We start from the raw sequence: 25,179 nt of genomic DNA on the forward strand, positions 1-25,179 counted from the left end.
ACTTTCTGCTTTTCACACCTTTCACTGTAAGTTATTAACAAAGTTTTATGATTTTATGATGGATTTTCCTTTTCTTTACTCAATTGTAGGGAATGACGTGAATCTCCTTGGTTTGTGCTGTGACTTGTGGACTTGCAGATATGTCGTGGGGAAAACAGATTGCACAGAAGTCAATATCATTGTCAAGATAATGGATATACCGTGATACTGTTCTTCCGTATTGTCGCAAATCTATAAAGTCACACGAATTGAGACCATTTTTTTGCAAACAATGGAGCAAAAAGCAGAAAGTTCAGATACTGATCAGGAAATAAAACGTGGCAAGAACCATAATAACTCTGGCTATTCCTCTGATTTTGGGACTACACCACAGTCTTCCAGCCAGTCCTCTCCCGGCAGCCCCTTACGTACAGAGTCAAAGGAAACAACTGCCAACAAACAACCATCAGGCAACCAAGTGCATCACCAAGGCAAGTATTCTCGAAGAGTCCTTTGGGTGTGCAAGACATTTAGGAGCACTTAAGCAACGCTTGTACAAATGAAACTTTTCCATTGGTGGGTTTAATGTGGAAGCAGGCTGATATTCAATAGGCTATATTTTGATAAATTTACATAAATGTTGTGTATAGATCTCATATTATGTCTTTTTATCTCGAGTCTTGTTTTAATGAGGCTTTTAAGGGTTCAAATTTCTATTTAGATGAAATCTTGTCTGAGTAGTGTAATCACGTACACCACAGATTTGTTAGCCTGCCTAGTGATAAGACTGAGAAGTGAAATTTTTAGTATTTTTACAAATTTCAGTGTTTTAGAACAGCTCTGTAAAATCTTCTTTTTAATGAAGCATAAGGTGTTCGATGGTAAAAATGTTTTTTTCCTGTTTCTTGGTTACATGGTGAACCAGGTATCTATGGCTGATGGCCCCTGGAGGGACGGTTGGATTTTCTAGCTTTCCTCCATTTCCTCTTCGCTCTGGAAACCCAAACACACCAAACCACAAGTCACCTTGGTGATTGTGGTTCATTGTTCTTAACTCTGGCACATTCAGATAACTCTCTCTTAAAGAACAGATGATTGTATGTTGAAGCTTCAAATCCTTCCAAATTTGTAAAACATATGACAAGTTAATACGTAAGATTTTATATACTTATTATTTAGAATGTGATTTTTTTTTCTTTCTCTCAAACTGTGTCAGATGTTTTCATTTGAACATCACACAAAAATTCCCTGGGAAAGTATTTAGAAGCATACTTTTACTCCTGGTTTCCAGGACTGATAATAGGATATAAGTTCTTAATTACATAATAAATATTATTATTTAATTTTAAATTGTTATTATAAAGGTGATGGGCAGAGAGGATACAATTACACATATCAGGTAAAGAGTACATTTCTTTTTGGACAGTGCACCCTGTCCCCACCCATAAGTTGTGCAGTTCATTTTCAACATACTGTCCAATGAATAAGTATTCTACAGAATGCTCTGCAGAAGTTTCTCTCTTAGTGCATACTTCATTTACTCTCACAACCACCTGTTTAGGTGGTGGTGTCTTCATTCTGTGGGTCAAGAAATGAATGGAATGGCTTAATTGAATGGTACAGATAATTATAAAGCGGTAAATCAGATTCTCAAATCTTCTTACTACACTATTTTCCTGTTTCCCCAAATAAAGAAAAGGATTTCTAGTTGATTTAGAGGAAACATATTTTCACTTTTAACCAAACATCGATCCCAGCTGTCTGGCTTAGGTACCACATTTTGTTTCGTGTTTATCTTGTACTGTACTAATACTGATGATGCTCATATTTGAATTTGACTTGCCATCTTGTGTATAAAGTCAAAAGTAACTAGGGCCTGATATTGTCATATTCTAAGACAGTGTAGCATAATTCTGTATGAACCCTTGGAATATCATCTTTGGAAGGGTCTTTCTTAGAAGATACCAGGCTAGGGCTGGGGATATGGCCTAGTGGCAAGAGTGCCTGCCACATATACATGAGGCCCTGGGTTCAATTCCCCAGCACCACATATACAGAAAATGGCCAGAAGTGGCGCTGTGGCTCAAGTGGCAGAGTGCTAGCCTTGAGCAAAAAGAAGCCAGGGACAGTGCTCAGGCCCTGAGTCCAAGCCCCAGGACTGGACAAAAAAAAAAAAAAAAAAAAGAAGATACCAGGCTATTCATACTAGAAAGACATTAAGATCTCTAAAAATAAAAGCCATTATATAAATGTTGTTAAGTCCTTTAAGAGCAAAAATAACTAAAAAATATTATGAGCCCCCATGTTTATGATGAATACAGAAGAGTACACTTAATAGAGCTTTATTTTGCATCATTATTATTTCCTTATTACATTTAGTGTCGCCTTCATTTTGCACTATTAGTGTTTCTTTTTTAGCCCCTAGGAAACCAACCCCTAAGGCTGTACAAAACAAAAAGTGTGGCCGAATGGGATTTCGATCCCAGAGTCTCAATAGAGAGCCACTGCGGAAAGATTCTGATCATGTAACAAAACGCGTTCTCTCTGCAAGACTGCTGAAAATCACTGAGTTGCAGAATGAAGTATGTGAACTCCAGGTCAAGTTAGCTGAGCTGCTAAAAGAAAATAAGGCTTTGAAAAGGCTTCAGTATAGACAGGAGAAAGCCCTGAATAAGTTTGAAGATGCAGAAAGTGAAATTGCTCAACTTATACTTCGTCACAACAATGAGATTACAGTACTCAAAGAACGCTTGAGAAAATCTCAAGAGAAAGAGCGGGCCACCGAGAAAAGAGTGAAAGACACTGAAGGTGAACTTTTCAGGACAAAATTTTCCTTACAAAAACTGAAGAAGATCTCAGAAGCCAGACACCTGCCTGAAAGAGATGATCTGGCCAAGAAGCTAGTGTCAGCCGAGTTGAAACTCGATGACACCGAGAGAAGAATTAAGGTAAAGACTGTGGCTTCAGGTTCCGTTCTCGTGGGCATTTCATGGGATCTGATTAAATGGCATGTTGCAGCTTGGCATTTGGTATTATTAGTCTCCTGAGAAAGAAATCAGGAAAAAGTTTAAGGTTGTACATTTGAGAGCACGATGCCAAGGAATGTGTACATTGATAAGCCACGTGTTGATGGATGATTGTTTAATTTCAGACTTTGGTCATTTGGGGAATTACTTTACCTGGTTTTCTGATTCTTCCTCCAAAATTGAAAATGATGCTGTAACAGCCATACAGTTGACTTCCATGGTCCTGGGTAGGAAACGAATGATGCTGTATGTGTGCGCGTGCCCATGTACAAGAACCGGGGCTTGTAGGCTGGCCCTAGTCTTCTCACTTGGCTTTTTCACTCATGGCCGATACTCTGCCACTTGAGCCACGCCTCCACTTCCAGCTTTTTTTCCTGGTTAATTGGAGCTAAGAGTCTATCAGGGTTTAAACCTCAATTCGCAGATCTAAGCCTCCTCAATAGCTAGAATTATAGATGTAAGCAACCTGTGTTTTTGTTTGGGGGGGGGTGTTCCCACTAGGAATTTGTCTGAGAAGAGCACAATTAAAAAATGCTTCTTTAGAGATACTTCTATAGGGAGAGAAATAGTTCTATAGAGAAAGGAAAGGAGTCCTATTTCAAAACTTACACTAGGTGATACTGGGTATCAAACATAAACTTGAGTTAGGTTCTAGTGCTTCCAACGGACAAGTAGTTTGGAAAGCAAAGGTAGTCAGAAAGTGTGGAAATAATGCCTGCTCTAAGAGCTCTCTGCCCAAAGGAAGTTCAGAACTGTAAATGAAACAGTGCTTACGCTGTATAGTAACTCACCCATGCCCAGGGCAGCGACTCTATTTACACACCATATACCAGTGGCCAGGTAACCTGCCTCGTTTATGCAGCGTTTTGCTGTCATTGTCCTCCATTTCAGTGCATAGGTAATCATGTTATAGACGTTCTACCTCTGATGAATTTTAAGTGCAACGCAGATGTTAGGAACATTTGTGATCTGATTCCTGGAGTGTGTTCTGGCCTGGTGTGTGTACCTGCCACGTCAAGACCACACGCTCTTGATTCTGGGCTCCACAGGTAGACGTTAACACTGGTGCATTTGAGCGACTTACTCTGCGTCCTCTACCTTGCTGTGTACATTTTAGATGAAGGTTGTCTATGGATACAAACAACTCCCTGGAATCTTTATGGAGATTACATTAAACCTGGATAGAGAATTGACATCTTTATGATGTTAAATTTCCAGTTCTTTACACCCTCCTTCCTTCCTTCCTTCCTTCCTTCCTTCCTTCCTTCCTTCCTTCCTTCCTTCCTTCCTTCCTTCCTTCTCCTACTCCCCTCGCTCCTACCTTACCTCCTTCTTCCTCTCCCCTGTTCTTTTTTTTTTTTTTTAAGGTGGTACTAGAGCTTGGCCTTAGGGTCTCATGCTCTTGCTTAGCTTTTTAACTCAAGGTATGCACTCTACCACTTGAGCCACAGCTCCACTTGTAGCAGTTTGCTGGTTAATTGGAGATGAGAGTCTCATAGACTTTCCTGCCTGGGCTGGCTTCAAACCACAGTTCTCAGATGTCAGCCTCCTGACTGGATGGGATTAGAAGTGTGAGCCACCAGTGCTTCTGATGTAGTTCCCCATTTGCTTACATCCTCTTCGATTTCAACGTGATCTTCTTTCTAGGTTAAAATATTACTTTACTTTTGAACTTTGGTTTTCAGTTTTTACTTCTTTTCTTTTTTTTTGCCAGTCCTGGGGCTTGAACTCAGGGCCTGGGCACTGTCCCTGGCTTCTTTTTGCTCAAGGCTAGCACTCTGCCACTTGAGCCACAGCACCACTTCTGGCCTTTTCTATATACGTGGTGCTGGGGAATCGAACCCAGGGCTTCATGTATAGGAGGCAAGCACTCTACCACTAGGCCATATTTCCAGCCCGTACTTCTATTCTAAAAATTAATTTTATGAAGAATTGTGAATGCTTTATTGCCCACAAAAGAATGACTTGGCTTTAGAAATTTCCTCTCAAGTTTTAAGAGTACTGGGTTTATACAGAGGCAAGAGTGATGGAGGGTGGTGAAATTGATCAGAACGTATTATATATTTATGCGAAGACAGATGATTGAAGTCCACTAAAATTATTGTATTTTGAGAATTAGAGGGGCATAAGAGAGTAATGGAAGCCAGAAAATGGGATCAAAGTCCTTTATATGCACATATAGAAATATCACAGTGAAACTTCTGTACAATTAATATGTTCCGATTTAAAACAAACTGAAGAAGAATATTGGATATCATAAATTTTGTGTCTTAAAATTTGATTTATAGATCTACACTGCTTCCTTGCTGCTGTATTGGAATGAACATAGATGTGTAGTTTCGTCAGGAACCTGCTTCTCTTAAATCAGTGATCTCTTGCCCTCTGACGGGAGCTGCTGCAGCCCAACTCAGGCCAATTACTCCCTGCTCTTTAGCTTACCTCCCATTCTTCCTAAGCAGAATCTTCGGTTGTAACCCATTCCTTGTAATTATAGTCTTCACACACTGTAGTCAATCCCAAATCGGAAATATTTACTATTAAGTTTGTTTTTCTGAGAATTTTAACTTTTGCGTCTTTATGACTCATTCAGTTTTTCAAATTTTACTTGATTCAACTCTAAATTAATGGGTTTTTCTCTTCTAATTCAGTAGGTCAGAGTCAGTAGCACTAATTGGTTAAGGGAGAAAGGCAGTTGATTGCAGCCTTTTAGTTTCAAGTGAAAGTCCCCATTATCTCCTAGTTTTTCAGGAACACTCCAGTAGTTCTTTCTTTAAGTTCCTACTGTGTTTTCTCAGGCTGGCTGTCTATAGTGTTAGGATCTCTTGCTTGTGTCTCTTGGAGAACATTTTGTTTTATTTTAAGAGTTGTTCCTTACCCTGGAACTTGGAGCAGGTGGTTTTGTTAATGTTTAAGGGGGCTAGCCGCTTTCCTCTTGTTTACTTGCCTTTCTTTTTCCTAAGAGGTGGAAGGGAGGTGTTCTTCAAAGGTATATTTCATTAGCTATGTGGTGAAAAACTTCCCCTGCCTATAATAAGCTGGGTGCTAACCCATTTTGTTACATTATGCACAGGACAGGATGCAAAAGATTGCGGTAATTTAGGGTCACGGTGCTTTAGAAATGCATGTGTGCTGTAAAAGAGATCAACCACCCCAGGTATGGAAGGAGACAAGCACTGTCAGGGTGCTGTCAGGGTGCTTGTCTCCTTCGGGGCCTGCCTCTCCTGCCCCTGCCCTTGTGCGGGGGCGGGGGGGGGCTCCCTCCGGATCTCAGATGTGAACTGGGGAGGGGGAGCTGCCCCCAGGGTCAGACTCGCTGAGCTCAGCAGGAAGGGAAGGCAGCTGGACTACGCGGTTCCTTCCTTCTTTAGAGTTGATGTCATACCTTCATTTTGGCTTTTCCCCCAATCAATTTATTACTTTTCCTCATAAAATGGTGTTTCATTTATTTCACCTTTTTTTCCCTAAAAATTTATTAAGTGATGCATCACATAAAAGTATATATGTTAATGAACTTCAGCACATGTGTATGTTGCTGGATATTTAAATGAGATTAAACACATCAGTCCCTTCAAATATTTTTTTATGGTGAAAAGTTTACAAGTCTTCATGGGGTTTGAAATATACAGTATGTTATTGTTAGCTGTAGTGTACCCTATTGCATAATTGCACACTTCAACAAATTTGAGTTCCGTCAAAGGAGTCCCATTTTAATACATTTATTTTAATCTTAGCACTTAATACTAATACTGAATGTGTTATTAGCTCAGTATTTAATGCTTAAACTTCAACATGTGCACAAATTAACTCTAAAAGCAGAAAGACTGTTTTTTTCAGTGCTAGAGTTGAACTCAGAGCCTTGCACTTGTCAGACAAGCACTCCGTGCCTGAGCCGGTGTTAGCCGTCTATGAGGTAGAGCCCTGTGGGTCTTGCCCGGCAGCCCGGAGGTGACCCTCCATTCACATTTCCCGTTGAGCTAGCACTTAGGTTTGTATGTGCTTGTTTACTTTTTGTCTTGGCTGGCACCAAACTATCATCTTTCTGATCTCCACGTGTCAAGTAGCTGGGATTACTGACATGAGCTGATTTTTTTTTTTTTTTTAGCTCTGTAATGCATTGAGTTTCACACTTTTGATCTCAAGATTCATTTCTATCCTTAACATTTATCGAGGAGCCTCCCTGTACAAAGCTTTTGCTTGTGGGTTTATATGTTAATGTTTGTCACAGTAGAAATTAAAATTGAGAACACCTAAAATATTTCTTCGTTCATTTAAATATTAATAAACAGCTCATTACAAATGATGAAATCCTTAGTGAAAAATATCCAGATTTTTCCAAACCAAAATTATATCAGGACAGGAATGGTTCATTTAATACACGTGTAAATTTCCTTGACACCTGGGTTAATGGAGGACAGGGAGCGTCTCAGATCTGCTTCTCTATCATGGGTTGGGGTTGATAAATAGGCTAAAAACTGAACCTCACGGATGTATATAGTAGTTAAAAATGGACGAGTTTTTTTTAAATAGTCTTCAGATAATTTTATGTATGTTTTTCTTTGATATTATGCTAATACTTGAGTCATATATCTCAACAGTTAAGTTACAAAATGGAATCTGAAGTCCTGTCAGTGAGCTTTGTGTATTCAGTAACATAGCAATTCTTTTATCTCTTTGAACGAATGCTTTACTAAGGCATTGGTCATTTGGAAAATATCAGTTAAACTGTGCAAATTTCCCAAATGTTGGTAAGTGTTCCTGAAGAATATCACCTGTCATGCAGACTCCACCCTCATGACAGCCTATGAGTGAAGATAGCAGATGGTATCGTTCTAAAATAGTTCTCACCCAGACACCCCCAGAGTGTCCTGGAGATATTTAGGGTCCCCCCCCCCCCACTGTTTCTTGGGAACTCCTGCTTTGTTTGCTATAGGGCTTCGTTAGCCATTGCTACCATGTGCGGCGGCTTTTAGTGACACCCCTGCACCATTTCTGCTGGGCCTGGCCCTTGTCTTAAATAGGGCTCAAGGGAAAGGCTTCCGTTCTGTGTGACCCTTAAGAATAGACCGGAGCCTTCCTGCTGAATCTGCCTCAGATTCAGATTCAGACTCATCAGCGCCACGGCCAGCTGTAGGTCCTAAAGCAATGCATCATAATTATCATAAGAATTCATAACCACGGAATGGAAAATTACCTTGCAAACTCGGTGCAAAAGATCAAAAATAGGACTGCATGTACATAATTATTAAAAGAACTACAGTAAACTATAGAGTATGCATCCAGCTATTTTTTAAACATTAAATTGACACAGTAATACCACTTTGTGAGAAATGCATGAATTATTCAGACTCTGGGTTTTTTTTAGAAATATGTAAGGACTTGAGGAAATGGTTCGCATATCAGAGCTCCAAATCAGGGCAGTGAAAGCTACTTTGAGCAGATTTTCCTGATAGATCCCCTGCAAGAGACCAGCATTCAAATTCTCCCCAAGCTACCCTCACACATGTGATTAGTGTTTATTATTAGCAACATGACATTGCTCCTCCGTGCAAACCATTTCCAAAAGTAAGAGGGGAGTGAGCCTGGCCGCCCTTCTCATGTCGGGCCAGCGGTTTCCTTTCATCTTGCCCGCATGCTTCCCCCGCAGAGGCAGGGTTCTGCTCTAAAACTTCTTTCTTTCGCCCTTTCATCCTTCAGAAACTCCAACCAGAAGATGTGCTTTTGCCCCATCTGCCAGTTCTGAGCTGTTTCTAACCAGAGCTAATTAGGGCAGAATGATGGAGGTCAGCCCGGCAGGTTGGCTCTGCTCTTGTCCTGCCTTTCCTCCGTGCCGGTCCCTTAACCTCCAAGTTTCTCAAGCTTCATCTGCACAATTAAGTGGTGTCATTTATGAGGCGTTTTTTTTTTTCCTTCTGAAATCTGAGGGGTCTAAAGTCACACATTTAAGCCTTTTATGTACCCAGAATATTTTTAGAGTGGTAGACCTTCACTTCCCTTCCACCAACAAAATTATTCCAATGTTAGAGAGATGAAAATTTTCTAGTGTTGAAAAATAAATTGCTTGTAAAATTAAAGAATGTAATTTTTACTGTTTTTTATGTGAAATCATGAGATCAGTGAGGGAAAAATAAAGTTGGAAATAATTTTAGAATTAAATTTGGAGAGACTTTGGAAGCCATTCACTTAAACAGTCGCTAAAGCAATTTTGTGTTAATATAGTTCAGATAATTTTTCTATTGAAAAAGTAATACAGGCACCAAAGAGGAGCTTAGACATTCACGTAACACAAAGGGCTTGTGATGACATGCCAGTGTCTCTATTGTAGGCTCCTTCCCAGGAAATAACCATTGTAAGAACCGTTACCTGTGTAAGCTAACATCTGTTTACTAAGTTAGTAGACTGTGCATATTGCTAGAAATACTACTTTTTCACCAAAAAGTGTGTTTGAGCACTTTGTGCACAGCATCCTAAAACACACATATACACAGACAATAGCAGTTGTGTGCTTTTTAAAAACCTGCACATTAGTTGGGCACTGGTGGCTCACGCCTGTAATCCTAGCTACTCAGGAGGCTGAGATCTGAGGATCCTGGTTTGAAGCAATCTGCGTAGAAAAGTCCATGAGACTTTTTTTTTGTTTGTTTTGCCAGTCCTGGGCCTTGGACTCAGGGCCTGAGCACTGTCCCTGGCTTCTTTTTGCTCAAGGCTAGCACTCTGCCACTTGAGCCACAGTGCCACTTCTGGCTGTTTTCTGTATATGTGGTGCTGGGGAATCGAACCTAGGGCCTTGTATATCCGAGGCAGGCACTCTTGCCACTAGGCTATATCCCCAGCCCCCATGAGACTTTTTTATCTCCAATAAATTACTTGGAAAAAGCTGGAAGTGGCACGGTAGCTCAGGTGGTAGAGTGCCAGCCTTGAGCACAAAGAGGCTCAGGGACAGTACCCAGGTCCTGAGTTCAAGCCCCAAGACCATCCCCCCCCCCCAATCTATATATTGTGTAAGTATATCATAATATGATGAACCTTTCCCTTTTCAATGTAGGTAATGATTTAGGGTCATATAAAAGATGTATATGCTTAAACATGCATGTATACATATCTGTGTGTGTGTATCTGTATACCTAAATCCACACTAGACAGTGTATCTGGCATAGAGTTAGAGTTTCTTGCCTTTTATTGTTTTTATTTTTTTATGTGTCGGGCCTGGGTGCTGTCTTGGAGCTTCTGTACTCTGAGCTAGCACGCCGCCACTTGAGCCACAGCTCCACTTTCAGTTTTTTTGGTAGTTAATCGAAGGCGAGAATTTCACCACTTTTTTGGTAGTTTCGGCTTTTTGGTATTTAATCGAAGACAGGAGCTTCACAACTTTCCTCCCAGCTTTGACCTGCAATCCTCACATCTCAGCCTCATGAGGGGCTAGGATTACAGGTGAGCCGCCAGGGCCTGGTGGAATTAGTGCTTCTTAGGAGAAGGGGCGGATGGCTCGATGGGCGAAATCAGGGGGTGTTTGTGACATTCGGGAATGGGAGGGACAACTTATTTGAAGGATGGCAAGAGCAATATTTAACTGATCTCCCTAGGCTCAAAATCTGGCCCCCAAAAAGCAAAACGAGATTTAATCAAATTAAGTCCTCACTTTAAAAAAAAAAGAAGCCTATTTTATGGGTAGCATATGTGCAACCTTTGCTTGAAAATAGTTCCAGTTATAAAAAGTGTAACATGTTATAGACTAATATAATATTGCTGCTTCAAAACATAAGAGAAGGGAACACCTCTACGGAGTAGGGTTCGTGCCCTGGTCCTCAGTCCCAATAACAACTAAGTTTAGTGGCTAGAGCCCATCTCAGGACAGGTAAAAATTTTAGGTAACAAAGTGTCCTTTAGTCAGCCAACGGGATAACTGGGGTATCATAAAATCCAGCATGTAAGAACTAACTAAATAGACATGGAGTCATGGACATTTTCAAAGGAAAATTTAACTCCCTTATTTGAGAAATAAATTTGCTTTCATTGTTCTCAAGCAATACAAACCTAATGAATACTACTAAGGGAAACAGATTTCTAGTCCTTTATAAGGAAGAATTTCCTAATAACTGAACTTGTCTGTCAGTAAAGTAAATAAATACCTTTTGAATAAATAAGCTTCCAGCCCCTTTTAGGAATACTGGGGAAAGCATTCTTGTAAGGTGTAAGAGATGCGTCCAGGCCTTGCATTTCTATTGGCTCCAGGTTTGCAGAATTGAACCGCAACACCGAGCAGGGATTACTGTGACGAAGGTAGGCAGACATGCTTTAACAAATGCAAAATGTTATTTAAGCGTTACTTTGTTAATAAGGAATAAATGATGGTAAGGTCAGTTATCATTTGAATTCCTTTTCAAACATTTGTCCTGTGTTTACTTGTGACTCCTAGATTCAGTACTTACTAGGATTTTTGCTTTTGTGGCTTTGTTTTTCCTACTTACTTATTTCATGCAATAGTTATAAATTCATGAGTCTTACATTCCATTTTCAGTTACTTGTAGTAATTTGTTTGCCTGTATCTCAGATTTTGTATTTGTTGTCATTAGGTTTTGAAAATATATTTTGTTGACATCTTAGTTGTACATTGTGGTATTTTCATATATGCCTACACTTTGAGCTGTTTTTACCCATTCCCTTTCTCCCAGTCTTCTACTTTCCACTTTCAGGTTGGTGGGGTTTTTGCTGCTGTTGTTACTGTTATTGTTTCCACATATTAGAAAGAACATGTGATCCTTGCCTTTTTGGATCTGGCTTATTTTTCTTACCATCATGGACTCCAGTTCTATTTGCTGAAAATGGTAGGATTTTATTCTTCTTTAGGGTTAAGTAATACTTCATGTGTATGTATACCCTAATGCCTTCATCTGCTCATTTGCTGATGGGTACCTAGGCTGATTCTCTGTCTTAGCTATTGTCAATATTGCCAGAGTAAACATGGGTATATACATATCTCTTTTGTGATCTAACTTTATTTCTTTTAAATGTATAGCCAGGAGTAAGATATGTGGATCATCTCTTAGTTCTACTTTTAGTTTTTCAAAGACCTTCTATATTGTTTTCCATAGTGGCTATCTGAGATTATATTTTGTCTAACAGTGCATCAGAGCTCAATTTTTCTTCATATCCTTATCAATGTTTGTAACTTTATTTTTTTATGTTGATACTGGGGATTGAACCAGGGGCTAGCATGCTCTCCCTTAGCTTTTTTTTACTCAAAGCTAGCTCTTTATCACTTGAGCCCTAGCCCTCTGTCTGGCTTGTAACTGGTTAATTGGGGATAAGAGTCTAGCAGGATTTTCTGCCTGGGCTGGCTTTAGATAGCAATCCTCAGATTTCATCCTCTTGAGTACCTAGGATTCCACACGCAAGCCACTGGGGCCTCATTTTTTGTTTTGCTAACAGTCATTTTAAGTGGAGTGAGATGCTATTTTGTTTTGATTTACATTTCCTTGGGGCACAATGATCATATTTTTCCTATTTGGTAGCCATTTCTTTTTCTTCTTCTGAAAAGTTGTCTTCTCACTCCGATTACTTGCCCATTTTTAATGGAATGATTTGGTGTTTAAAAGTTTCTGCATTTAAAAATGTGTATTTTGGATTTTAATCATCTGCCGAGAGGAGTGGCTCACTGTTTTTGGTTGTCGCTTTGCTCGGTTGGTTCTTTTTCCTTGCTGTGCAGAAACGTGATTGTGTGATGAAATCCCACTTGTCAATATTTTCACAAGAGGAAACGTTGGTGTTTCTCACGGTTTCAGAAGCTCCATTCCATCGGGGCAGGGAGGGCCTGGCATAGCGGCTCGCCTCTGGAGTTCAGAAAGCAAGAGGGGGGGCCTGCCTGAGTCCAGTTCCTCCTGCTTCCCCTTTTATTCCATTTAGGCTCCTGGCCAATGCCGCCCCACAGAGGGCCATCTTCCCCCTTAGCTCGACCATGGCGTGTGCTTCACCAATCTCCCGGCCACTCCTCAGTCCAACCCAGGTGGCAGCCACAGTCCATGTGTGGTCATCCTAACACCAAAGCCTATCTAAACCAGGACATTTCACCTCGACCGCATCGCTCCAAGAGCCGCCCTAAGCTCAGTAACTTACTAGCCCGGTCCGAGACAGTCCTCATTGCCATCGGAGACGGCGGGGGACAGACCTCCTTGCGTTCCTGCTGGCATTCTGGGCTCTCACTGGTCAGAGGGGCTTTCTCTTTCAGCATGCTCTCCAAACACTTCCAAACAGAGCGCTTTCCAAAGGTTTATCATCGCACTCGCCCACTTCTCCAATCCCAGCATTCTATGGCAGCTTTTCCTCTCTGTGTCAAAACACCCAAGCAGGACATCTTAAGAGGAGGAAGGATTCATTTGGGCCCAGAGTCCCAGTCCATCCTGGCAGGCAGGGCAGAACAGAGCAACGCAGAGCAGCTCACGACGCAGCCAGGAAGCAAAGAGAGAATGCTTGCGCTCCATTTGTCAGTGTGTGCTTTTGTTTCCTATGTGTCTGGCCTCCAGTCAAGAAAGTCATTCCCTATGCCAGTATCTTGAAGGGCTTCCCTACCAATTTTCTGGAACTTTTGACCTTTCATCTCTTCCATGAAGGTCTTTGGTCCTCTTGAGTTGGTTTCTTTGTACAGAATGAGAGCTACAGGTCAAGTTTCAGTCTTCCACACTCGCATGTCCAGTTTTCCTGACACCATGTGTTGACAAGCCTGCCTTTCTCCTCACGTATGTTTTAGCACCTCTGAGACAAGTCAGCTGGCTGTGGATGTACATGCATGGGCTTTTTTCTACATTCTTCCTTGTGTCTCACGGGTTTATGGGTTTGTATTCATGCCTACTATGATATTTTTGTTGTGATTGCTCTACTATGTGTTGAAATCAGAAATTGTAGTTCTGACCTGGCTTTTTTTGGTCACAGTCTCTTTGGTTATTTGGGGTCTTTTATGCTTTCATATGAATTTAATGTTGCTTTCTACTTCTGTGTAGAATGTTATTTCCATGGAGATTGCATTCAATTTTTAGATCACTTTGAGTAATATGGGTATAGAACAATATATCAGTTATTACAATCTACATGAATAGCAGATCTACCTTTCATTGTAATCAGTTTCTTTCATTGATGTTTTATAATTTTCATTATATAAGCCTTTCACTTCCTTAGTTAAGTGTGTTTCTTGGTAGTCTGTCCATCTGTGTTTCTTGTGAATGGGGATTGTTTTCATGATTTCTTTCTTAGCAAATTCATTGGTGTGCATAGAAAAACTATAGGTGACTTTTGTGTGTTGTTTGTTTTCTTCTGTTCTGATTGTTTTCAGTTCTAATAGTCTTGTGGAGTCATCATGTTTTTGTGGATATAGAATCAAATCATCTGTAAATGGATAATCTCATGTCCTCCTTTGCCGTTCCTTGCATTTCTCTTTCTTGCCTCATTGCTCCAAATTGCTAAAATTCCTAGTCCTCTATTGGATAAGATCACTGAGAGTGGACACATGTCTTATTCCTATTCTTAGAGGAAATGCTTTCGTTTTTCCACATCCAATGTGGTATTGGCTATGGGTTTACTACATATCCTGTTTTATATTGAGGTCCAGTTCTTTTATACTTAATTATTTAGGATTTTGATCCTGAAGCAATGTGAAATTTTATCAAAAACTTTCTGTGCACCTTTTAATTTTTTTGTGGTGCTGGAGATTAAATTCAGGGTCTTATACATGTTTTTGCATCCTATCAGTTTTGCCTAACATTTGATGAATATGTATATTCTGTTTTTAATCTGTATTTGTGGAACTGTCCTTGCATCCCTTAATGAAACCACTTTGATTATGGTGTATGATCTTGTTAAACTGTTTTGAATCTGCATGCATTTGTAGTAGGAGGGGGATTTGTGACCTTTCCATACATGTGCAGTGTGCACTCTGAGCAAATTAACCTCCTCCACCGCCCTCCCACTGTTTTCATGCTGGCCAACTTTATTGACTAATCGTGAAACACGCGTACTCGTGCTCATCAGGACTATCCACCCATAGTTTCTCTTGTTTCTATTTTCATTCTGTTGTGATCAGAAAAGATGTAGGGTATGATTCCAGTTGTTTTGAATTTGTTGAATTGTTTTGTGGCATAATATTTAATGCATTCTAGGGAAAATTCCATGCGCTGACGTAAAGACTGTTGTGTCCTTCAGCATTTGGATGGATGACTAAGTGCACTTAGTCTATAGAATAGCTTAATTCTGATTATTTTGATTTTTTTAAGGTCTAGGTTATCTATACATGAATGAGAATATTGGACAATATTGGAGTCCCAAACTATGATTGTACTAAAGCCTACCTCTTCTTTTATTTTTAATAGCATGTTTTGTAAAAGTGAATAGTCTGTCATTAGATTCATATAGATTTACAATCACATAGTTTTGGTGAATTGATCCTTTATTGGAATTCTTTATCAGGCATTTTGTCCACTTCAGTATCTTTGGAATCTTTTTGCTGAAGAGTTATGATCTTTAGGAAGTACTGCAGTAACTGTTTCCTCCTACTTCTTGTGCTTCTATGTAGAGATTTGGTCACCTGGCATCTATGTGTCTTCTGCGATGGCCTTTGTAGTAAATGGATTTCTCCAGAGGATGTGTCTTGGAATATTGGTTTGTTTTCCGTTGCTGAGTATGGTTCACTATGTGCTCTGTGGTATGGTCCCCTTGCGGGTTCTTGGGCTGTGTTGCTGTGGCAGTGACCCACTGTTGTGTGGACAGGATGTTTGACACTGGTGTGAGGTAGACTGCACAGTGTGTGGAGTGCACCTGTGTAACTGCACAATGGGAGTGGTGACTCATGCCGGGTCCTGAGGCCTCCTTCCTGTGCTGTTGTAAGGGCTCTGACAGTGGCTGCCGCAGTCCAGGTGAAGGGCCAGCAGCCCTTGCCCGCGGAGCAGACAGCGGTGTGGGCTAGGGGTGTGGGCCGAGCGGATGCCCGTCTTCTCAGCAGCCAGTGGGGGGGGGAGGGGGCCCTCGAGAGGAGCAAGTGTGCGAACAGGGCAGGTTCTGCTTGCTGCTTACTGAAGAGCATAGATAACAGTCTCGGCTTACCCACGGCATTGCTGGCAGTGATGAGCACCTGGACATGAGATGGCAGCGGCTTGTGATTTCTTCTTTGTGATTTGATAGCATTTCATAAGAAAGAGGCATTATTTTCATTCAGAAGCTAGGAATGGCACCTCGACAGCTGATCTTAGAAGAAAGTATTTGAAATTCTCTGACAAACCTCTTGGAATATATTGGAAGTCCGTGAAAATCGCTGTTGTCGTTTCCTAGCCGTTCTTTTCAATGTGTTCTGTACCTTGAATAGTCATATAGTTTTAACTCTCATGCTTAGTTATACCCACATCGTGATTTCCAAAAGCCTGTGTTTTTCATCACGACGTTTTGTTTTTTATGCCCAATTGAAATGACTACATATGTGCTTCAGGCCGATGCCTAAGAATTTATTTGCATTATGAAAACAGGTGTCTTATTAAATTGTTGGTAAATGTATTTCCTGGCTTGCTTTAGGTTTGTGACCACAAAGCCCAGCGTGGATGGTGATTCTTGCGTAGTATCACCCAAACATCTTTTTGGCACTGCTTAGTATATTTTCCTATTGGCTTCACTTTTTTTAAAAACTACCATTTTGTTGTATATATAGGAACTTTCAAGGAACCTTGAGCTGAGTACTAACAGTTTCCAACGTCAGCTGTTTGCTGAGAGGAAAAGGGCATATGAGGCTCATGATGAAAATAAAGTTCTACAAAAGGAGCTACAACGTCTGTACCACAAACTAAAGGTAAACGTTTGATGTTAAATCGCACCATTCCCCTGCTATGTAAGTGACATGCAAACCCAGTGTTTTAAAATGCTATTCACATTTGCAAGTTTATATAATACAACATTCTAATATTATCTTTGGCACTTAGGAAGGAAAGATTTATTAATGTATTATGAATGAACTATTATTAACTATGACAAAGCCAAATATTATGCAGCAATAAGACAAATGTAAGTAAAATAAACTGGGAAAATTCTGGAGGAAATTATAGAACTAGCTTGGGGCAGCAGCTCACACCTATAATCCTAACTACTCAGGAAGCTGAGATCTGACAACCATGGTTCAAAGCCAAGGTGGGTGGGAGAGTCTAGGAGCTTTTATCTTAGTCTTACTTATTCTTACACCTGTCTCAGTCTCATTTCTAGCAATAGCTAGAAGTGGAAGTGTGGCTCAAATGGTAGTGCACCAGGGTTCAGCAAAACGTTCAGAGACACACCCAGGCCCTGGGTTTAAACCCCAGCATTGGTAAATAAACAAGTGCATATAGGAGCACAAATTTGTTTTGAATGAACGAATAATCTGATGTTCTTCCTCAGATATGACTATTTTTAGAGTTGTTTTAAACATGTCCTTTATTTTCATTGTTCCTAGAAAAAGTATTCACATCAGTTAATTATGTTAAGGCAGGTATTCTTAATTTTAATCTAGATTTAGTCATTGATGGTTGAAGTGTTATGCAGAATTATAAAAAATTATGCATTATCTTATGTCACTTTTTTTTTTTTTTTTTTTTTTTTTTGGCAGAATGGGGTTTTGAGGTCAGGGTGGTGTGCTTTCTAGGCAACACATTTCTTTTTTTTTTTAATTTTAATTGTGGCCGGTCCTGGGGCTTGAACTCAGAGCTTGAGCTCTGTCCCTGAGCCTGTTTGTGCTCAAGGGTAGACCTCCATCACCTGAGCCACAGCGCCACTTCCGGCTTTCTCTGATAGTTTATGGGAGATAAAAGTCTCACAGGGACTTTTCTGCCCGGGCTGGCTTCCGACCACGATCCTGAACGCTCAGCCTCCCGGGTGGCTAGAATACGGGCCTGCGCCACTGGCACCCGGATAGGCAAGCACATTAATGCTTGAATCACATCCCAGCTCGCTTGTAAGTTTTTAGACAGTCGCTCACCCTTTTTCTGGGGCAAGCGTTTAAACATTTTCTTCTTTCTTCAGCCTCCCATGTAACTGGCATAGGTCTTGCCAACTTTTCTGCCCCATGAACTGTAATCCTGTCTCCTGCATACCGGGATTACAGATACATGCCACGGTACCTGGCTCATAGCTTACCTAACTTTCTTGCCGTTACTCAGATTCTCACGAAAAACGCTTAGACCGCGAATGCTAAAGAACACCAATGTTGGACATCACGGCCATTTTTCTTGGGGGGCGGGGGGTGCAGAGCTGTGGGAGGGACCGAGGCCATGCCTGTTAGAGCCTTTTGCTTCAGTGGTTTTTTCCAGCCTCAGGCGGTGGCCCTCCCACCTGAGGCTTCAAACATCCCTGCTGGAGCGCAATGGGACCCACCTCCCCCAGCCTCTGGCTTTGAAACCCTCATTCCCTGAGAACTGACATTAAGAGATGCTAATCCCTTGTCTCCTGACCAAGCCTGGGTGATAGTGACAGAATTACAAGCGATATCAGGTAGGAGTGGGGAAATACTAACATCTGTTTTATTCTTATTTGCTTTCTCTCCTCTACACCTCTTCCCTCCCCCCTCCCCCCCCCCCCCCGCAGGTGACAAGACCTGTAGCCTTTTTTTTAGTGGGAAGTCATTGCTACCTCCTAACCCCCAAGGGTACTGGAGACATTTCTTTGGTAGTTACCTAGGGAAGCTGAACTCAGTGTGTTTCCATTTGGCAAGGAAGTTGTCAGTCAGTTGACTAGGTGAAGGTGATTTATTTTAGGCTGAGTCACTACTTGCTTACATTGTATTGGGTTTATTTTTAGGAAAAGGAGAGAGAACTGGATATAAAAAACATATATTCTAACCGTCTGCCCAAGTCCTCTCCAAAGAAAGAAAAAGAACTTGCTCCAAGAAAGCATGGTATGGTAGCTGCTATTATTGAGACACCAATATTATAACTACAATATTAGTTATAATATAGCTATTACAACTATCATTTATTAGTAATATTTTGAAGTAGAATGCAGAATCTCATTGAAATATATAAATTACTTTTTTGCAATCTTAGTTTTCATAATTTTCAGAAGTCTTTCAATTTTTATGTTTTAACTCATGAGGAAAGGTTGTTAAAACTGTATTTTGTACAACCAAAAAAACCTTTTTATTGTGATTTTGAAAACCCCTATTAAAATATAAAATATACTCAGCAGAGTGAAAGATGTAATGAATTTCCATTTAAATATTACCTAGATTTAACAGTTACTCTTTTGCCAATTTCATCTATTTTTCTTAGTTTTGTTAGTGTGTTTTTTCAGGAAACCACAGATATTATTTCACTCATAAATATTTCATATTATGTATATAGCTTTGCTATTTTTAGCAAAGCACAGTTCCTCTAGGAATTGCAAAATTTTTAAACATAAACTTTGTAAAAGTTTAGGGCCATTTACAGGAAGAATTGCTCCCAAGTCATATACCTGCTAGTGACTCCCAGACACAAAGATGCGTGTTGACTGAGCCGAGCCAAATATGCATTACCTCATTTAGGTGATGAGTATATGCCAGTTGAATAGGGTTAGCATTGTTGAATGAGATTAGAAAACTTCTTTTCCAATTTCCACGGTAGCTGCATGCCAGAGTGATTTTACAGACCTGTGTACAAAGGGAGTACAAACGAGTGAAGATTTGGGGCAGGAAGAAACTTCCATAACACCACAGACAATTATGTGTTACGAAAACAAGCAGGAGGAACCGGAACATCATTCTTTGGTGAGTGCAGCAGTATGATTTCCTGCCCAAATCTAGGTTTAAAGTAAATCCTAAAAATGGTTTCAGATTTTGTACAATTTCAGCCGTGGAGGTAGTGCTGTACCTGTGAATATTCAAGTTGCCTTTTAAAAAGAACGTGATAACACCTGTGTGTTTTGTTACATTCCTCTGGATTTACTCTTTCAGTTCATGTCGCACTCTTCAAATGCTTCAGAGGTGGGTTATGCTTTCTACCAGGTTGCAGGTAAAAGACAAGAATTTGCTTAAAATTTCCTTTTTATTCAGCTAGACAGTCTTAGATAATGCTCACAGCTTTATGTTTAATAGGGAACTCTGATCATTTTCACATCTTTTTCTTTTTTTTTGCCAGTCTTGGGGCTTGAACTCAGGGCCTGAGCACTGTCCCTGGCTTCTTTTTTGCTCAAGGCTAGCACTCTACCACTTGAGCCACAGCGCCACTTCTGGCTGTTTTCTATATATGTAGTGCTGAGGAATCGAACCTAGGGCATCATGTATATGGGGCGAGCACTCTTGCCACCAGGCCATATTCCCAGCCCCTCAAGTCATTTTTAAAGAATTTGCCCAGATTTGCCTTCTACATGGAAACAATTTTATAGGCTCTCCTGCCCAGGCTGGCTTTGAATTGCAATCCTCAGTTCTCAGCCTACTCAGTAGTTAGGATTATACTTGAAAACTGTACAAGTTTCCCAGTGACTATGAGATTTCATCCCATGATAGGAAAAGAAAGAAGGGACTGATTTGGTTCCTCTTTTATTATTTAGTTTTACAATTTAGATACATTAGTTCTATCTGCTGTGTTTCTCCCTGCTGTGTTTGCACTATTAAAGCTCCGTCATCAGATGGTTACAGAGGCCCACACCTGTGGTCCTAGCTACTCAGATGGCTGAGATCTGAGGATCATGGTTCCAAGCCAGCCTGAGCAGACAAAGCCATGAGACTTTTAGCTACAATTAACCAGCAAGAAATCAGAATTGGATATAGAGTCCAAGTCGTATTGTGCCAGCCTTGAGCAGAAAACGCTAAGTGACAGCGCCCAAGCCCTGTGCTCAAGCCCCAGGACCAGCACATGCGCACGCACGTGTGCACACACACGCAATATGTAAAACAAATGAAACCTCGGTGATGCTGATTTGTGTGTTCGAAAGGGGATCGTGTAGAATAAAGGACAGTAATTCTTAAAAGGCTAGAAATGTTTTTTTTTTGTACTAGACGATTCAGAGCCAGCAACCTGGTGGAAAGCCTGTCGTCTTAGAGTCTTTTTCACTGAATCCTGGTGCTAAAACCTTTCAGTGGTGTGAATTTCCTGGTGTGTAAAGTGAGGGGTGAGAACCAACCATGACGTTTCTAGAGCTCCACGGGCAGCCTGCCATGCCCAAGACCTCAGCGAGTGGGGAGAGAGACTCGCGTGGGGGCCGGGCCGGGGAGAAGCCAGCGCGTAGCCCAGGGCCGGCCGGCGGGCAGCCTGGCCTCGCGGGGTCATGCTCGGCGCTGCTGGGCGTCCGTCCGGGATTGCAGTCGTCGGGTTGGTGGTTGGAGCGGGGAGAGGCGGCCGCGGCCAGCCGCGTTTCCAGCTGTGATTTGCGCTGGCACTCTCCTCGCCCGGGCCTCTCTGGCTGCAGGCGTGGCTGCCCGTGTCACGCGCAGAGGATTCGCGTGGAAATGGTTGCCAGGGGACAGCCACGTGCTAGCGAGTCTTTACTAATAACCCATGCCTTCTTTTTATTAGGGAAAATCACGGCAAGGAGCCATAATAAACTTAAATTTCTTCATTCCCTGTGGAATTTTAAGCATGTGCTGTTCTTATTTGATTTAAGTCTTCCAGGACTTGAACAGCTCAGTGCAACTGTCACCCAAGGTGTTACACCACCGCCCTTCCCCTTCTCTTGTTGGTAGGTGAAGAGCCACTTCTGGCTGATGAACCACATTGTGACATTTGGCTAAAGAAACAGCTCTTCTGCAACTTACCTTCAGAATTTTATGTCGTGTGTTGATTTTATTTCCACTATAGTGGTTCTGACATATCTCATAAATACTTCTAACTGAAGGCGCCTTTCACAGCAGGACTTGTGATTTGTTGTTGTATTAAGTGGACATTGGCTTTAATTTCTAACTTGGCATTCCCTCTTTTTCTATGTGAATTTGCATTTAAAAATTCGTCCTAGAACGTGGAGTCCCAAGAGCCAGAGGAACACAAGGAAGCCAAGGCTCTGCCTTCACCTGCAGAGAAAGAAGAAGCTGGCGACGACAAAGATGAAGGAGAGGGCATCCTGGAGCTGGAGGATGAGAAGCTGGAGACTGGTGAGTAAAGAGCGTGTCTGCACACGCTGGGAGTCCTTGGGTAAAGGAAGGGTTAGCGCCTCTGGGCGACCCCCAATGAGTGAGAAAAGGGAGGTGCGGCTGTAGGAAGTAGTGTACTAGGAGTCACAGTCATTTGAACAAAGTTATTAAGGACAGAAGGAGAAGCACAAGTTCAGAGGGCTAAGTTCTGTAAAGGCACAACACAGAGAAAAGGGAAAAGGCGTTCCTTTGTCTTTACTTAAGCTTGAAGAAATGAAGACAGCTTGGCCTGGAACTGCAGTCTGCAGAGTGGCCAAAGCCGAAACACCATGAATTATGCTGCCCAGTGTGTATTCGTGTAATTGTTTCTTTGATTTTTGCTTTATAAAGTGAATCTTTAATAGGTTCAAAATTAGGGTGGAAATTCAGTGAACCAATTCACATAGTATTTAGATCATGGAAATGAAGTTCAGGACTAAGTGTGTTTCTATCTGGATGAAATGTCTTACCGGCATGAACAAGGGCCCCCAGGCTCTCTGCCCTGTTGAGTGTATTAGGTGCACAGGGTGTAGTGTAGGACTATTAGTTATGAATTGATGTATATAGTATAGATGTATAATGTATGTAGTATAGAATATACTATGTACTATGTAAAGAAAAATTGTTTGCTGTTGTTTTGAGCTGAAGTTCATGGAACATAAGATTATGATCCATTGTTGCATGGGTGTGTGTATATGTGCATGGTCATGTATGTTTAAATACCACATGACTCGAAATAGAAGCTATGTGTTTATATCATCACCCTTGGCTACAGAAAAGAAAATTACATATTATGCTCAATTTCTTGTAGGCAACAGGAAAAGGAATAAAATAGCAGAAGACCATCATTTACTTTTGCCCTTTTAACAGACTTTTTGTGTTGTGCGTGCTGGTCCCAGGGCTTAAACTCGGGGCTTCTTTGCTCAAGGCTAGTGCTCTAACATGATCCAAGCAGCTAGGGTCGAAGGCATGGGCCGCAAGTGCCTGGTCCGGCCATTTTCGTTTTTCTGTTTGTTTTTTTACTGGGGTTTGTCTGGAATTATTTGACAGAGTGAGAATGTATACTAGTAACTGAGATTAGGAGATTTGTAGTGTTCTTACATATCTGAAATTTTAATTTTTTCATTTGAGAATAACTTCAAAATTATAGAAAAGTGGCAAGAATACCACAAAATTATTTAAGAATAAAGTAGACACATGCCCATGTCCTTAAATACTTCCATGTGTTGTTCTTCCAAACAAAGACATTCTCTTGCATCATTCCATTCTAATGTTCAAGTTCAGGAAGTTTAGCTTTGACTCACCACACTTAGCTATTATATCCATATTGCGATTTTTGTTAGTAGACACAAGACTTCTACTTGTAGCATTTTCTCCCTTCTAGACAATATCATAAATTGTGTTTAATGTTTGTATCTCTCCAGTCTGTAGTCTAGGGCAGTTTCTTTGTTTTTGCTTTTATTTTGTGAAATTGACATTTTTGATGATTTCAGATGCACGTTTGAAAATAGAATATTCCTTATTTGGACTTTGAAGTTTTCTGTTAGATTTAAGTTGGTGTATCTGCTGTTTAGAAAATGGCATAAGAAAAATGTCATGTCTTTCTCAGGATATATGGCATCGAGGGGGTTAAATATAGAAGCCTCCATCCATTCGTCTGTCTGTCCATCTGTCTGTCCCTCCATCCATCTCTCCCATGGCCCATCAGAACGTGTACAGCATTATATTTGTTGTTAAAAAAGAGAGAGACCCAGGCCTGGGAATGCGGCCTAGTTAGTGGCAGAGTGCCTGCCTCGCGTGCACGAAGCCCTGGGTTCGATTCCTCAGCACCACCCAAAACAGCAAAAGGCAGGAGTGGCGCTGTGGCTCAGGTGGTAGAGCGCCGGCCTCGTTAGGGAAGTATTAACTGTTGTTACTTTCCAGCGGCGTGGCGAGCTCATCCCCACGGCCTGCAGTGCCCCGGGCGGGGTGGGCTGGGGTCCCCGGAGTGGAGGGCGCGCGGCCGGGGAGGACCTCAGCTTTGGCCTCGTTTCCCGCAGCCTGGGCGAGCGAGGAGGCCGGCGGCCGGCGGGACGCGGGGAGGCCCGGCTCGGCCGCGGGGCCGCGGGCGGACGGCTCGGGCGAGGAAGCGGAAGCGGAGGAGGAAGCGGAAGCGGAAGCGGAGGCGGAGGCGGAGAGGGCCAAGACGGAGCTGCTGCTGGCCAAGCTGAACGAGCTGCACCGGGAGCTCCGGGACCCGCGGGGCCGGCCGCCGCCCGCGGCGCCCCTGCTCCCGGACCTGGGGCCCCGGCTGCGCGCGCTGGTGCGGAGCCCGCCGCCGCCCTCGCCGCCCTGGCCGCCGCGGGAGCCGGGCCTGCCCGCCGCCCTGGCCGCCCTGGCCGCCGCCGCCCCGCGGGGGGACGCCCGCAGCAGCCCGGCCCCGCCCGGCGCCGCCCGCGACCTGGCCCTGGCCTTCGGGAGCTACGTGCCCTCGTTCGGGAGAACCCCGGGGAAGCCGCCCCCGCCCCCGGGCGGCCCGTGGAGCGGCCCGGCGGCGCTGCCGGCGGCCGAGCGCGCGGGCCCCGGGGGCGCGGGGGCCGCGGGGGGCGGCGCGGGCGCGGCGCGGGCGCACCGGGAGCGCAAGGCCCACCTCATGGAGCAGCTCTTCGGGCCCGGCGCCGCCGCCGCCGCCGTCGGGGGCGACGGCAGCGCCGGCTCCTCGCGCGCCAACAGCCGCGGCGACGGCGGGGCCCGGGCCGCGGACGAGGGCTTCCCCCGGGGCGGCGAGGGCCGGCGCGGCGGCCACCCGCCCCGGCCGCGCCTGCCGCCCGCCAGCCCCAAGCCCGGCGCCCCGGCCGCGCTGTCCGCCCTGGACGCCGTCGAGGACGAGGTGGAGGAGGTGGCGCTGCGATGACTGACTGTATATTTTCCCCTCAGTTGTACATATTAAAGTATTTTACTACAGTGCTCGTGACGGCCCTCCAGACGCTTCGTGCCCGGGGGGGGGGGGAATGCGGGGCCCCCACCCCCACCCGGCCGCACCCGGAAGTCACCTTCATGCCCCGCGCGCACCCCCGGGGGTCACGTCCGCCCAGCCCGGCGCTTCCCGTGCCGAAGGGCGCC

At 42.9% G+C, this 25,179-nt stretch overlaps 1 protein-coding gene across 1 annotated transcript; it reads left to right on the top strand.

Annotated features, from left to right (window-relative positions):
• On the top strand, positions 1-24,970 carry Lca5 (lebercilin LCA5). Its single transcript, XM_048354701.1, has 8 exons — positions 1-470; positions 2,398-2,927; positions 16,684-16,821; positions 18,795-18,891; positions 19,598-19,740; positions 21,924-22,059; positions 24,117-24,631; positions 24,719-24,970. The coding sequence occupies exons 1-8, from the start codon at positions 272-274 to the stop codon at positions 24,968-24,970; spliced, it is 2,010 nt and encodes a 669-aa protein (XP_048210658.1). The 5' UTR covers positions 1-271.
• Positions 24,971-25,179: the final 209 nt, after the last annotated feature.

Source organism: Perognathus longimembris, chromosome 9 (genome assembly GCF_023159225.1).
Source record: "Perognathus longimembris pacificus isolate PPM17 chromosome 9, ASM2315922v1, whole genome shotgun sequence".
In the NCBI taxonomy this organism is placed as follows: domain Eukaryota; kingdom Metazoa; phylum Chordata; class Mammalia; order Rodentia; family Heteromyidae; genus Perognathus; species Perognathus longimembris.

What these genes read in the sequence shown, in the direction of transcription:
- Lca5 (XM_048354701.1), top strand. Translation starts at nt 272, where the DNA reads ATGGAGCAAAAAGCAGAAAGTTCAGATACTGATCAGGAAATAAAACGT. An exon ending in CAACCAAGTGCATCACCAAG is followed by an intron (nt 471 to 2,397) that starts GCAAGTATTCTC and finishes TTTCTTTTTTAG; the next exon opens with CCCCTAGGAAACCAACCCCT. An exon ending in AACCGGAACATCATTCTTTG is followed by an intron (nt 19,741 to 21,923) that starts GTGAGTGCAGCA and finishes AATTCGTCCTAG; the next exon opens with AACGTGGAGTCCCAAGAGCC.